The sequence below is a fragment of the Corvus moneduloides genome, chromosome 9 (assembly GCF_009650955.1).
Source record: "Corvus moneduloides isolate bCorMon1 chromosome 9, bCorMon1.pri, whole genome shotgun sequence".
NCBI classification, from domain to species: Eukaryota; Metazoa; Chordata; class Aves; order Passeriformes; family Corvidae; genus Corvus; species Corvus moneduloides.
Window position 1 is genome coordinate 6,389,129 of NC_045484.1, and position 14,859 is coordinate 6,403,987.

At 51.4% G+C, this 14,859-nt stretch overlaps 1 protein-coding gene across 1 annotated transcript in view; it reads left to right on the forward strand.

The window, feature by feature from the left end:
- The first annotated feature begins 1,281 nt into the window (after positions 1-1,281).
- PRRX1 (paired related homeobox 1) overlaps positions 1,282-14,859 on the forward strand; it is a 39,484-nt gene continuing 25,906 nt past the window's right edge. The window contains exon 1 of the mRNA XM_032118251.1: positions 1,282-1,522. Within this exon, the coding sequence (XP_031974142.1) occupies positions 1,282-1,522 (241 nt within the window). The remainder of the gene's footprint in view (positions 1,523-14,859) is intronic.

Consider the following 14,859-nt stretch of genomic DNA (forward strand, 5'->3'; position numbering starts at 1 on the left):
CCAAACTGGGGACAGCAGAGCCCTGCAGCCCTGCTCTGCTCATTTGGGTCTTTGAGACTGGAAAGGGTAAACTGGGACCAGAGGGGGGGGTGGTGGCCTGAAAGCAAACTAATGATGAAAATGTCTCCTCCATGCCTGTGCCTTAATTAAATGCATGGAGAGGCTCGGGGAAGCACATCTGTTTTCAATCTGGAGCCCTTTGATGGCATCAAATGTTCTTTCCCCAGATCAGGGGGGATGGAAATTCTGGGCTGGCTGTGGCAGCTTGGAGCCCCGGCTCCAGCCACCGGGAAGCAGCGGCCTTTCCTGGCCCGCGGCTCCGGCCCCTCGCCGCCAGCCCCGCTGTCCTGGGGCCCTTCTGCGGTAGGGGCCGGGGGCACCTCCCAGCGCCTTTACCTGTCCCTGGCCACGGGGGCCACCCAAGCCAGGACACACTGCGGGGGGACCTCTTTGCTTGCTGGCCTGAGGAGCTCCGACTGCGTCCTCTTTTTTTTTTTTTTTTTTTTTTTTTGCCTTCCCTTCTGTTCTTTTCATTTTACTCCCCTATAGGTCTGTTTCCCTCAGTTCTCTACTGCACTTTTTCTTCCTCTTTTGCTGTTTTTCCTCTTCCTTTCTCCTGTTCACACTTTCTCTTCCATTACCCTTGGTCACATTTTCATCTGCATTTCTCATTTTCGCTATTTCCTCAGCTCCAGGGGCGCGTCCACCCTCCCCTCCAGGTGCAGCGCCGGCTGACAAGGGGGGACTGCCCAGCATCCCCCTTTCGCCCCCAGCCGCCCCCCACGGGTCCCTAATGAGCGCGGCGGTCCCGGCGCTGCCACCCCCGTCCCGGTGCCACGTCCCGGCGGAGCCCCGCGGGCCGCCCTCCCCCGGGTGCCCGGAGCGGCACGGAGCCGCCCCCGCCGTTTGAAGTGTGGGGCGGAGGGGAGGGGAGGGCAGCGCAGGGGCGGAGGGAGCGGAGCCGCCGGCAGCGGGGGCGGAGGGACGGGGCGCACCCGCCCCAGCGGCCCCACAGCCACCCTGCGCCTCTCGGCCGGCGGCAGCTCCCCGCGCCGCCGCCCCGGCGCCCCGAGCCGGCCGCCGCCTCTCCCCTCCGGCATGTTTTAAGCCCGGCCCTGCCTGCTCCCCTTCGGGCTTCCCTACCCGCCGCCGTCGGGTCCCGTTCCGTTCCCCCGGCTTCGGTCCTTGCGCATCTCCCCCCTCGAAGGGCCGGCGGCTGGGGGGGTGCGGGGGTGGTGGGCGCCCGCGGGGGGCGAGGGCAGAAAAGCCCCGCTCGGCACCATGGCGTCCAGCTATGCCCACGCCATGGAGAGGCAGGCCCTGCTGCCCGCCCGCCTCGACGGCCCGGCCGGCCTGGACAATTTACAAGCCAAGAAGAACTTCTCCGTGAGTCACCTGCTGGACCTGGAGGAGGCGGGCGACATGGTGGCCGCCCAGGCGGAGGAGGGCGGCGGCGAGCCCGGCCGGAGCTTGTTGGAGTCCCCCGGGCTGACCAGCGGCAGTGACACCCCGCAGCAGGACAGTAAGTGCGGGGACATCCCCCCCTTCCATCTCTCGCTGGGGCAGCCGCGGCGGTCGGTGCCGGCTCCGAGGGGGCTCCCCTGGGGAAGCGGCCGCCGGCCGGTGCTTAGCCCGGCTTCCCCCGCTTCCCGAGCCGCCCTTCCCTGCCGTGCAGGGAGCCCCAGCGGGGTCTGCACCCGTCGGCGTGCGAAAACCCTTGTTTTCTCCCAGCCGCGTCCCGGGAAAGGACGACCTCCCCTTCGGCGCCGCGTCCGTCGGGTCCCGCGCCGTGGCTCCTGCGCTCTCTGGGGAACCGGAGAACATCCCGGGGAGCAGAAGCAGGCAGGATCGGGCCCACGGGCTCATCCCCCTCGTCCGTTCCTTACTGGGGTGGGCTGAGAACGGTACTTGGCTGGACGGGGCGAGGCGCGGTAGGCGCTGAGCCGCCCTCCATCCATCCCATCCATCCGCCCGTCCCTCCGGCCCGTCGGAGCGGGCACCGGCGCCGTGGTTTGCGGACACCCGGAGGCTGCTCGGGGATCTGGATGGGGTCCGGACGATTGTCCGATGCCCTGCCAGGAGCGTCGCGGCTCGCAAACAGACCGAGGGTGCGTGCGCGGCTCCGAAATGGAGCCGCAGATTCCCTCTCCCGTGAGCCCCGGTTCTCTCTGATCCAGGCCCGGCGAGCAGGGCAGGACAGGGTAGCAGACCTGTCTCTGAACTGCCCGTCCTAAAGTGTCCGGGCTCAGGAACTCAAGTAGTCGTTAACCGGGGGGCAGCGGCATGGGCGCCGGCTTGCGCGGCGTTTTCCAAGCGCCGCGTGTTGTTTTCCAGGGGCAGCGCTGTCAGAAAGGTTGAGGGGGGTGTGCAGGGTCAGTCGCCCCCCTTTACCCTCCCTCTCCTCTGTTACAATAATTACGTCCCCGGCCGCAGGGACTGGCCGGGAGTTCCGTGGGGGTCCGGGCTGGCCGCGGCCGCCTCTGCCGTGCCCGCCTCTGCCGTGCCTCCCGTGGGGTGGGCAGGGGCCGCGGCTGTGGGCACGGGCTCGCTTCCGAGGGAGCTTCCCGGCGAAAAACCGGGGGAAAAAACCAACAAAACGAAACGAAAAGTGAACGAAAATATCAATTGCAATTTTTGTTCGCTTTTCGATTTTTTGGTTTGTTTTTGTTTTCTTTTTTCCTCGGGAGCCGCCTCCGACCCTCTTTTCCCCGTGGATCCGACGTGGTTTTCTCGGTATTCCGAAGAAAACCGAGCTGGGCGAGCGGAAAGCCTTCCCAAAAGCAGCCGCTCCTTGCAGCAGCGCTCGTGGCATCCCCGAGCTCGTCCCGGCCGGACGCGTTCCCGGCGGGGAGCATCCTCCCGGGAGCGCGGTCGGGAACGGAGCGAGTGCTACGCGGCGGCCGGAGCGGCTCCTCTCCCCCCGAGAACCGGACCGACCGCCGCTGGGAGATGCCTCAAAAATATTTCACTTCCCAGGACCCGAAAATCTGCAATTTCTGGCTCTAAAGGTGTGTATTTTAGTGGGGAAAACAGTGATTGCGGCTGCCCCCAATTCAGCTCCTTGTGCCGCTGGAGAATCCCCGAGATACCAACCAACAAGTTATGTAGGCAACGTTTTTTTTACTTCTACTTTGTACCCAATTTAGTTTATCATATTTTATTTGGATTTACTCCTGATTTACTCCAGTTTATTCCTGATGTTGCCCCTTGCCAACTGCTGCGCTCTCTGGAGCGAGCTCAGTCAGTGTGGAAAAGGGGGACTGTGTTTCACCAATACTCACCTTGCTCTCAGAACATGAAAAGAACCCAAAAAAAAGCAGTCCAAGGGCTTGGTTTTTAGCCAGCATTGCTGAGCAGGGACCAAACTACAGCTTCAAATAATTTATAAATTCTCTGAATGCTGTAAAAGCTTTAATGCTGTTGTGGTGAATTAGAAAGTTTTAGAAGTATTCTAAAGTAAGCAACAAAAAACGGAGGGGAGGAATAAATTCTCCCAGGTTTATTGGGCAGAGCTGTCATCTGGGCTTTCTGGCTCTCTCATGGATGCATTTAGCACATCCTGTGAGTCTCTGTGCCTCAGTTTCCCTACCTATTGCATGTGTTCTGTGAAGTGTTATGCAATCCGTGCAGGAAAAGAACTGTGCTGGAGCTAGGAAGTGCAACAGAGGTATGAGCTTTTCTCGGTGAAAAATGAGAACTGGTTCAGTGGAAAAGCAAACACAGGGCTCAGTTATTCTCCATGTTTCTAAGTGAGAAAACGTAAAAGCCGTTTGGAGAAACTGTGGATTTCTCAAGACTACTAAAAATGGTCTTCGAACCTGAAGGAAAATCAGCTGGTCTGCTACTGATTTCTGTCCCAAACGGAAGTGAAAAACCAAATCTTTGCTGCTGTTTTTGTGAACAAAAATTAAGAGAAGTCTGATACAGAAATGACAGAAGGTTTTATTTGGACATATGAGATTGAAGGTAATATTTTGCCACTATTTTATTTGAAAGAGGTTCAGGATAAAATGTTTCTCATTAAAAAGAAATAAACATTCCTGGGAGTAGCTATGATTGTAATATTTACAGGGAGAGCTGTCAGTGTATTAAGGAGCTGAGTTTTCAGCCGTGCTGTGGAGCTGTCACTCTTACCAGCTTCAGTCCAGCTTGTAGCTTGGAACACCTTACCCTAAAAGCTGATACACGTCAGGGCAAACCTCCCTGCCTCTGCTGCTTAGCTGGGAAGGTTTTGCAATCCAAGTTCCACTTTGTCACAAAATAACCTGTTAAGGTACAACCAACTGTTGCTCTGGTAGCAGAGCTTTCACTAGTGCCGGCTAAGACTGGGATGAGAACACAGGTCCCAGCTCAGCTAAGGGGATCCCCCAAGCTTCCTAGAAAAGGCAATGAGCTCCTATTGCTTTTGTGCCCTTTGAGGGTGACAAAAACCTGTCAGTTGCCTGTGGGTTCCCAGAGCTTGTGCCTCTGGGCAGGGGTAATTCTCCAATTGTTGTTTGTTTTTTTTTTTCAGATGGCATTTTTGACTTCTACTGCTTTTTTTTTTTTTTTTTTTTTTTTTTTTTTTTGATTGGTTTGTTTGAGTCTCACTGTTGATGGCTCATAAAATGGTGTGGAGAAAGCATGAACAGCAAAAGAAAAATTGTTATGCTGGGATTTCTTTTGTAAAGAGTGAGTAAACCATGCTTCAGTCCATTACATGCTCAAGTTCTGTGTTTTGGGGTTATTGCTGTCCTTTAATCTCTCTTCAGTATAAAAGTGATGGCGCTCAGGGGGCTGACAGATTATATCGAGCTGGTTCACAATTAAAGCTGGGCACAGGCTGCCTGCGTCCCCCCATGAGTTTTTTTTCTGTCTCAGCGAGCATTGTGACCCCTCAACACTGCTGCTTCTTCCCAAGGAAATCCCAGAAACTCTACTGGGACAGCCGGGACGAGGTGAGTTCCTCTGCTCAGGCAGGTCAAGCAGAGCATCTGTGTGGCTTCAGCCCCTCTTCTCTGGCAGCGGGTTAAGAGCACAAGGAAGGGCTTTTTCAGCCTGCACATTGTTTGGTGATGGGGCTTGTCAGCCCAGGATTTTGCACAGATCAGAAATAGGCGTTATTCCTGGAAAGGTCTGACAAATTCAGGGAGGGCTGAGGATGGCTGCTCACTGCAGCAGGGTTTGGAGGCAGTGTCCGGCTCAAGGAGCCGCGAGTCACAGACTGGATGGATGATCTGGGGCAGAGATGTCTCCCTTGCTGCCTGGGCTTAAACCCTCTGACTGCTGTTACTGGTGGTCTGAAACAGGATCCTGAGCTGGAGGACTTTGGGTCTGCTCCCACATGGCTGTTCATTTTGCCTTAATTGCCTCTTTTTAATCAGAACAAGTGAAGTTGCTGCAGGAGTAAAAGAATGTGTGTAAGTACTGAATTGTCTGTGCTCCTGTGCCTCCCCATCCTTCACAAAAAAATGTGCCTTTGTAAAAAGAGGTGAAAAAGCTCTGCCACTGCTTGGAAATGTGAAAAGCAATTCCTTGGGCTGCTGAGTTGCTGAGGATGAACGTGAGAAGAAGTGCCTGGGACAACTGCAGGGTTATCTTTGCAAACTTCTGCTTTATCTTGGAGTATTAAGTGTCTGTTTTGTTAGTAAATCACAGCCCTTATTCCCAGAAGATGCTGAGTCTGTAGGCAGGGGATGTACAACCAACAGATAGAGGAGGGAAAAGTGTAGGATAAATTGGTTAAACCTAGGAGTTTTCTTCCTGTCTTGTCCTGCTGATTGGCAAAGAGTCTGCAGGCCGCAACTGGTTCTGGTGGCCACAGGTCACACCCGGGTGAGCCAGGGAAACCGGCCGGTGCCTCGATCCCTGTGGACAGCGGCAAATCCTCCTCACAGGATGCAGCCAAGATAGACTCTCCAGAATTCTCCTCTTCCAGACCGTGATAGGAAAAGCGAGGATCAGATCATTATTATTTTTAAGGTGCTTGTATATTATCTGCATGTAAAACGCAGCTCTTTGTTGGAATAATCTTTTCGCGTGCCAGTTGTACTGCGTGTGTCCTCGAGGCTTTGAGGAGTGTTCACTTGAGCAAAGGTTGAGTAACAGATACCTAACACCAAGCCATTGTTGGAAGTTGGATTACCTTCTTTCCGTTTATGTTCCTTGGGCATGTCTATTTAATTTTGGTCTCAGGGTGGCTGGTGTGTGGTTATCGCAGCAAGTATCGCAGTGTCAGATATTTTTCTTATGTTCCTGAATCCTACGGTTTGAAGTGGAAAAATGTTTCGTGTTTTTTATGTAAATTTCTACAGCTCCTGGACAAAGAAGATGGAAATGTGGCTCTGCCACATACCTGGAGTCTTAGAAAAAAAAAAATAAAGGCACAAAGAAATAAACAAAAGTGGTCAAGGTACTGTTATTAACAAACTAAAAAGAGCCATGTGAATTTGGAGGAGGGAGCTGTTTCTGAGTGCTTTTTGTTTTGATGGGTGAAAAGAAACTTCTATTTGTTTGTGAATTTCACTTTTTTTTTTTATCATAATCAGTTTTGCTTCCTGGTTCTCATGGTCTCATAATTTGCTGGTGGTATTTGTGTTTTAAATCCATCCACACAGAGCTTCCAACTTTTTAATTTGAAAAAGATTTTGCTGAAGGTTTTTACTTTCCCTCCTTCCCCCCTTAACGTAATGAAAACATTTCCATGAAAATTAGATTTTGAAATCTCTCATAAAACTTAAAGGTTTGGTCTAAACTGCTCGAACGCTTTTAATGAACATCAGCTTTCTGTCATCTGCACTGAGTTTCCACTGCTAGCCGGTCTATTTTCCATCTTTTTGATGATGTATAAAGCAGTGATTGCATGGGAAAATATTATCTCAGGGTTAATTTGTGCAGGCCTTACTCACACGAGTCATTGCATGCAATTCAATGGGCCACTTATGTGTGTGCCAGTTGATGAGTATTAGTGTTTGGAGACTTGACCAGCAGCCTTGAGTCATGCAAAAAACATCTTTTTTTCGGCCAGTGGAGTATTTTTGTGCGGGCATGGAATGGTTTTGCTGTCTGCAGTCAGGAGCACAATCCTTTTGCGTCTCGGCAGAAGTGCAGAATGCATCAAAATCTGTGATGTGAAAGGAAAAGAGCAAGAGCACGGACAGAGCATAAGCAGGAGGGGCTGGGAGGGTTGTGTATTTGACAAGGCAGATACAGAATTACAGGACTGTAATTCCTTCACGGATATATTCTATTTTACCCCCCGGTAACTGAGTTGACTCCCATGGTTTTGGACATCACGAGAATGACTTGATGGGATTATAGGTGTTTATTCTTGGTTGCAAGTTGTTTATGATATATTTAATCGTTTTTGAAACCCATATTAAGTAGCCCTGAGGGAGCTGTGTTCCTGCTGGGCCTCTCTTGCATAATGAAGTACATCACGAATATTTACCAAGTGTCACAGTATTCCAGACTGTTTCTGGGGAGGATGAATCACTGCACTGCTGGTTCCCCACCCTGCTCGCCTTTTTTAAAGGAGGCTTGGATTTTGGGGTGGATTATGGAGATTTGAAGTGAGAATCATCATAGTCTGGCTGGAGGAGCCGTTGTCCAGGGCTCTGATGTTTGAACTGTCCTCATGGCTTTACATGCAGGGTACAGAAAGGTTTCAGCTTGTGCTTGGGTGGTGGAGCAGGTTTTTAGTCTGGTTCCCCCAAGAAAAACCTGTTGTTTGGTTGCCACATGTGGGAAATATCTTCAGAACCCACTGGCTGCTCTGGTGGGAGAGCAGACAGCTCAAAGGAGGGGTGAAATCCCAGTAGGTTTTATGGCAGTCTGGCAGGGTATGGAGAAGGATGGTAGCAGTGCCACCTCCTGAGGGGGAGATGCAGCACAAATCCAACCTCTCACTACCAGCTGGAAATCTTTACAGAGGCTCTGTATTACAGAGAAACTCACACATGTAGATGTAGGTGCCACCAGCCCTACAATGCAGGCATGTAAGGATTTGTTCTTTGTCACCCTGTATTGTGATGGCAGCACCCTTAGAGCCAGGGGTCCAAGGGTCCCTCAGGGTAGTCCAGCAGTTCGTTTTTCGGCCCTGTTCACCTTTGCATTGTAAATGTACGTTTGCACTGTAAATGTTCCTAACCTGTGTTTCCCTTCCTGCGCTCTTCCTGCTGGACCCAGATGGTCTCTGTGTGTCTCTGTCAGGGTCTCTGCCCTGGAAGATGCTGTGAGGTGGGGATGGGAGCTCAGCAGAGCTGCACTGCCTATCTACTGGGACTGTGGGGGCATCATTTAAAGAGAAGTTTCTTTCAAGTGAGAATGTCTGGAGGATTCTGGTTGGGAAGGGAAGGGAGCAGTGGTGCCAAAGCTGAGGGCCACCTCCTGCAGTGGAAAGCCTGGAATGAGTCCCTGAAGGCCAAGAGAGAAGAGAGGCCTGATGAGCAAGCCAGGGAGCATCTATTTCAGCTTACAGAGCATTCTGGGCTCCTCTCTCACCTCCAGAGGCCGAGAAAAGGTTACACCACTGTTTAAAGCACTGTCCCAGACAGTCTGGATTTCATACATGCCCATATGAAGTGAACATTTGCCTTGGGGTGGCAGCCCAGGACATCCTGGTGCCTTGGTGTTCCTGGAAGGGAAGGTTAGATGAGAGGCAAAGGGAGCCAGCTGTGCTCTTAGCAAGTCACTACATCCTATTGCAGCATCCAGTTCGTATTCCACCCAAATTTTCCCCCATTCTGGCTTGAGAAATTTTCCTACAGGAGAAACTCCAGCCAGTCAGCAAGACCGCTGGGCAGGGCAAACGTCCAAAGAAGACACTCAGGATCTGGCTGGGACCCTCTCCATGTCTTGATGAGCTGCTCAGGCAGCAAAACTGCTTTTGCACCGAGAGCTGGAACTCATCAGGAGCTTGGGGACACTGCTTCCTGCTCCGAGCCCACCAGCGGATGAGCTTCTCCTGTGGCCTCCTTGACCAAAGTAAAATCAAAGTTACCCATGGTCCTGCCTGTCTGGGGCAAGACAGAATTGCCAACAGCAGCTGCTGAGTGGGCAGGCTTGGAAAAGGCAGATGGCATCCGGCTCCGAAGGGACGAGCAGTCGCAGAGCACTGGGATCAAAGCAGGGTGCCTGGTGGTGATGGAGCAGGGTGGGTGGCTGCAGAAGGCAGCATCTAAGTAGTTTCCAGCCCTTTCAGTGTAGGTGCTGGACCAGTGAAGATGGAGTAGGTTTTGAACCCATGGGGACCTTGAGTAGTCTGCTGTTTGCTCTGGGGTTTGTTGTTTGTGGTGGCTTGGCTGAATGACTGGTGGGAGAGCTGGGCTGAGCTGCAGCCAGTGTGCCAGCGAGGCCCTCGAGACCTGCTCAGTGCCTCTGGAAATCCTATTCTTTTTTGGAAGTGTCACTAATACAATCCACATTTGTTTAAAAAAAAAAAAAAATGCTTGCCGCTTTCAAAGAGCTGTCACTTCTCCCTGTGTCAGCTTAGCCACGTCAGGGCTCTGTGGGGATGGATTTGACTTAAAAGGGAAAAGTGCCTGAGCCGTAACAGTGAAAACAAAGTGTTAATGCTCTGGGCCTGGTGCTGCAAAGGGCCGGCCTTGTCGGTGGCTCTGCAGGCAGCTCCTGTCCCCACCAAGTCTGGGCTGGTTTCCCATAAAGCTTTACAGCACTCTCCCTACCTTGTGGCCTGAAATGCTGGTAGCACTTCATGCTGATTATCCTGCCGCAGCCTTGCATTTACCCCTGGATGGAAGGCACAGAGCAGAGGTTTGTGAACCCAGCACAGAGTTCCTGCTTGGGGTGGATGGTTCCTGTGCTGACAGTGCTTGAGAGAGCTGGAGATGGGGCTGTGTCCCCTCCCTGAGCATGTTTGCTCCCGTTAGGCACTGGGAAGGCTGGCTGTAGGCACAAGCTGGTAGCGCTGCCTGTCCAGTCATGAGTACCTGAGTTTCTCAGAGCAAATGCATTGGTGATCTCACACTGAATGAGAGGTAGAAAGCTCTCAAGACCAGCCCAGAGCCAAGCTCTGCATCCTGCTGCCTTTACTGCAAATGCTGATGGGACTCTGTCTGTGTCTCTCCACGGGTCAGGGATGGGGAGCTGAGGTGGTGGTGGTGGAAGCACAGTGTGGGTTTTATGCACACGCACAAGGCAGCCCGTTGAGGAGGGCATTTGCTCTGTGTGTTCCTCAGCAATGAGGGTCACTCCACCTGGGAGAACTGCAGGGCAGGGTTTTAGGGTAAGGTGTGTGCTGGTGCTGGGAGCAGCCTACCCAGAAAAGGCTTGCACCCAAAATCTCAGTTGGAACAGTAGGGCTTTTCTTCCTCCAAACATCAGACCAGATGACACTGCCTCTTTTGTTGCTCAATAAGAATCTTGAGGTCTGTTTTTCTGTATCTTCACTGCTATGACTTGACCAGGATCACCTTGCCATGCCTCAGTTTTCCTACCAATATAACTGGGTACAACCCTGGGCCCTAATCAGGGGCTTTGGAATTTTCTGGGTGTATGTGTTATGTAAAAGCTTGGCTTAAAGAGCAGTTTAGGAAGATTGTCCTCCTTGTGCACCATCCCTAGCAAACTGCTACTCCATCTGCTGTCTGTGGAGTTAGCATTGAGAATATCCCCTTCCATGATCTGGAGCAACTTCAGCAAGGTTTGTTCCTGCAGGGAACCCACCTAATGCTCGGGTGCTCCTGAGTGCACCCCATGTCCTTGGGTCAAGAGTTGTTTGCTGTGTGAACCCATCTGTGAGCTGAAACAGTTTTCAGGGACATATTTTTGCATGTGGATGTGAGTCTCCTGAACATCTTGAGATGCTGGGCTCTCCACAAGCCCAAAGGATGCAAGGAGCAGCATGTGCTGATCAGCTGGAAGGTCCGTGGAGCGTTTGGCGGCAGGCAGTGAAATTCCCAGAGGCTGGTTGGGATGGTCATACTCTTTTTCTTGGCTATAGCCTGGTCTTAAATGTTTGGCCAAAAAAGATTGTTACTTACAGTTTGTTTCATTTGGAAAACTTCTGATACGTGTCATGGAAACTAGGAGGATTGCTCAGGAATAAATGCTTGCAGCACTATGCTTGTTTGTGATTTGTTTTTCATTGTTTCTCCTTAAAATATTTTTAAAGAATCAACTAATCAGTAAAAAGAAACAATCACCTGTGATTTAGGAGAGGGATCTCTCATTGTAAATAATAAATTAGTGTCAGGAGACCAGGCAGACAGAATGGTTGATGAATATCCTGCAGGCTGAAAGTTGTTTATCAAGCCTGTTTGAAGACTTATGACTAACAAGCTCATTTACAGGGCTTGGAGTCTGTTCATGAACCGTTCTCCAGCTGGGAGGATGTGGGAATCATCAGAAAATGTATTCACAAGTTACTCGATCATTTAAAAAAATGATCAAACAAACAAAGACTGGTTTTTGGAAGGGAACTGTAAATTCCTCTTTTCCCCCCACTGGGTTTTCTGAGGCATTCCCGTTAGGAAAATGCGGGGCCCGGAGAAGAATGCAGAACCCCACGTCGCTCACTAATGACCTATTTTGGTGCTAACCCTCCTGCTCAATGCCCTGCCACCAGCCAAGCCCTCCAGCTGCAGGAGAGCTGCTCCCCCATGGGAGCCCTGATCACAGGGGCCTGGCGGGATGGATCCGTCTCGTCTCCACCAGTGATTCCCAGTAGAGAAATTTGGCTTGCTGAGGGAAGAGGCTGCCCTTGCTCCTCTGGTGAGATGACAGAAATTTCCCCACATCACAGTGCAGTGTTTCTGTGTGGTGCCCTGTAAAGGAGGGCAACACGGGATCTGCTGGTGTCAAGTGCTGGGGGGGATGAACTGGGAGCAAAGAGCCTCTGTTGGAGCACTGTGGCTCCATGCCTTTTGCAAATCTGCTTGCCTGGCTGTGGACCAACTCTCCTGCTCAGTGGAAAACACCACATCTTTATGAGAGGCAGATGTTTTTCACCCCCAGCGTGTCCTACAGTTTTGCCTTGTTTGTGGGGCATCCTCTCCCTGTGCTGCTCAGCCGTGGGGAGGGCTCCAGCTGGGCTCTGTTTGGGCAACCTGTGTGTCAAGGAAGGTGCAAACTAAGGCAAAAAGAGTCCAGAGAAGATGAAAAGAGAGCTCCAGCTCCAGTTTAGAAGGAAAGAAGAGGTGCTCAGGCTCAAGTATAAATTGATTTCCAAGCCCACCTACTGCCATTGCAGATGTGAGGCAGTAGGGAAATGTTCCCAGGTCTAGAGAGGATAAGGAAACCTTGGAAGAGGTGGTGCTAAAATTTGTGGAGACTTCACAGATCTGATGGAGACAAACGTGTGAAGGAATAAACAGTGTAGAGCTCGTCCTACCTTGGGAAGGGAATCCTTCTCCCAAGTTTCAATGGCTGCGTGACTTTAGTGGGAGCTTGTTTAATCCTGAGTTTCATCTGTTCTGGCCAGCACAATGGTGCTGTCTCCAATTTTCCCCCACATTCCAGGCAAGTTGCTCTGTGTCTTTGGCTGGGATGCCTGTGGGGCGAGAGGCACCCATCTAGCTGACAGCAAGTGTGTGGATGGGGAAGGGTCATAGTCACTGGACAGAATGACTGAAAAGAAAAACTAGGATGCGATTAGCAGGAAAGTCACCCCAGAAAGCTGCCTTTCATCATTCTGGGCAGGTTCATGTTTGCCTTTATGTATTTTGTGTGTTCCCTTGACCAGAGAGAGTCAACGTCTGGAAGAGGTTACAGCCAGCAAGTGAAGGGGATGCCTTGTTCTGGGAGGGTTGAAGCACTCTGCGTGGAGCTGGGTGCTGAGTCCTGGTTTTCTTGCTTTTTGATGCCAGGCTCCCCATTCTCCCTGCCTGTCTTGCTACACCCATGGTGCTTCTCTCCAGGAATCCTCAGAAGGACTTTGCTCTCCGCTCTGCTTCCCTGATCTCCACGCTGAGTGGGAGCACTTTAGATTCTGTGATGTATCGCTGTCCCTTTTGGGCCACGCAGTGGCAAGAGTTCTTCCAGACACTTGTGGTGATGGATTTGAATCCACATTTCTGTGACTTTCTAGGGAGAAGTCTTTCTCCCCCATCCCTTTAATCCATCAGAGAAAGGTGGAATGAGAGCCAGTGGGAGCAAAAGCCAGACATGCATTCAAAGGAGGTAGGAAACGCATTTTTTAACTGTGAGATGCTGTGTAATCACTAGAAATAACTCCAAAGGAGAGTTCTGGCTGCTCCATCCATTAATGTCTGGAAGCCCTCTTGGAAGAGTAGCTTTTGTCAGCTGTGAATTATTGGTCTCACTAGTGGGGTAGCTGGGTGAAATGCTATGGCTGGGTCTCACACAGAAACTGAAGAGCTCGGCTCTGGCCGTGGGACGGAGGATGTGCTGCAGCATTCCTGCGCAATCCGATGTCAGGGATATTCCTGCCAGGAAATCAGAACACAGGACCAGATGGAGAACACAGATCCACTTGGTATAAGTCCGTTTACAGGTTTGAACCAAAACATAGCGAGAAACACAAAAGGAAAGCAATGCCCTCATATCTGATCATAACTCAGGCCCTTATGTGAACCATCTGCCACACATTTATATGACAATCCCCTCTTCAAAATCCCACTGTTAGGAATAACAGAGATAGGAAAGCCTCTGCAGAGCTGTGAGGGGCAAACATCAGCCATGGGAATAGCCCAACCTTCTCTTGTATTTCAGGACCTCTTCGGAGTTTACTGCAGCTCTGAAGACAACAGGCTGTTGCATGTGATTTCTGGTATTTCTGGCCAGGTTGAGGCTCTGTGTGAGCAGTGTCTCCTGTAACTGCAACCCTGCCAGCTTCGGGTAAAATGAGGAAAACAGGGAGAGCTGCAAATCTAATCAGTGGTGGGAAGAGGGATAAATGTGCTCAGCATCCTTGTGGGACAGAGCATCTCTGAACTGGTAGGGTGAGCTCCCCAGGGAGGTCAGAGGTGGCTGTGCAGGGCTGGTACCAAGGGAAGGGAGCAGAAGGGTTTGCAGGGTTGGGATGATCAGAGCCACGATCCATCCCCTGTGTGCGCACTCTGCTGTGCATTCAGTTGTTGCCAGCAAGGAAAGAGCTGCTAAACCAGGAATGCCCAAAGAGCTGGAGAAGGGCAGCTCTTCCAGGAAGGTTCATAAAACAAAGCCCTTATGGCTGGTTCTCTGCTCCACCACTGAGCCCGTGGCAATGGGAGCCTTTCTCCACCTCACTGGCGTGGTCATTTTCCAGCACCGATGCTCAGTGTTGGCAGACATGTGGTCATGGATGTGCTGCTGGACAAGGTGTATGGAGTCCTGGAGGTTTCCAAATGTGCTCTGTTCCTAGAAGGGACATTGAATAAAAAATTTGCCGAGAAATGGTTTGGTAAGCGGTTTGGTTTGGAGGAATTATGCTTTCCTTCAGTATGATTAATAATGGGGATGTGGGGAAAAGATCAAAATAATCAAACTGCTTTTAAAACTTTGCTGGGCTGAGCCATGTTCAAAACTCAGTCTGGGTGTGAAAGTCAGAAGGTCTCTGAATTTGTCCCAGATTGACTCCAGGCAGGATTCAAGCTTCTGAGTCAATCCTGGTGCCTCCCCGAGCACATTAAACCTGCCCCAGGCAGAGCCATGGCCGTGTCTCCGGGGCGTTTGGTGTCACTGCGTTGTGCTCGCGTCCATCTTATTATGTGTCACAGCTGAGACAGGGACTGGGAGAATCTTGTCTGTGCTGCAGACACCATCCCTGGAGATCACCATCACCTCTGCCCAGGTCCTTCTGAAAACATGGTTATTCACCTTGATGATCAGGAATGGGAATCCTACCACAAGGCAGGAGTGGGAATAGGATCATCCTTAACTCTCTGATGTGGATGGATTTTGCTGCAGGACATGCACTGG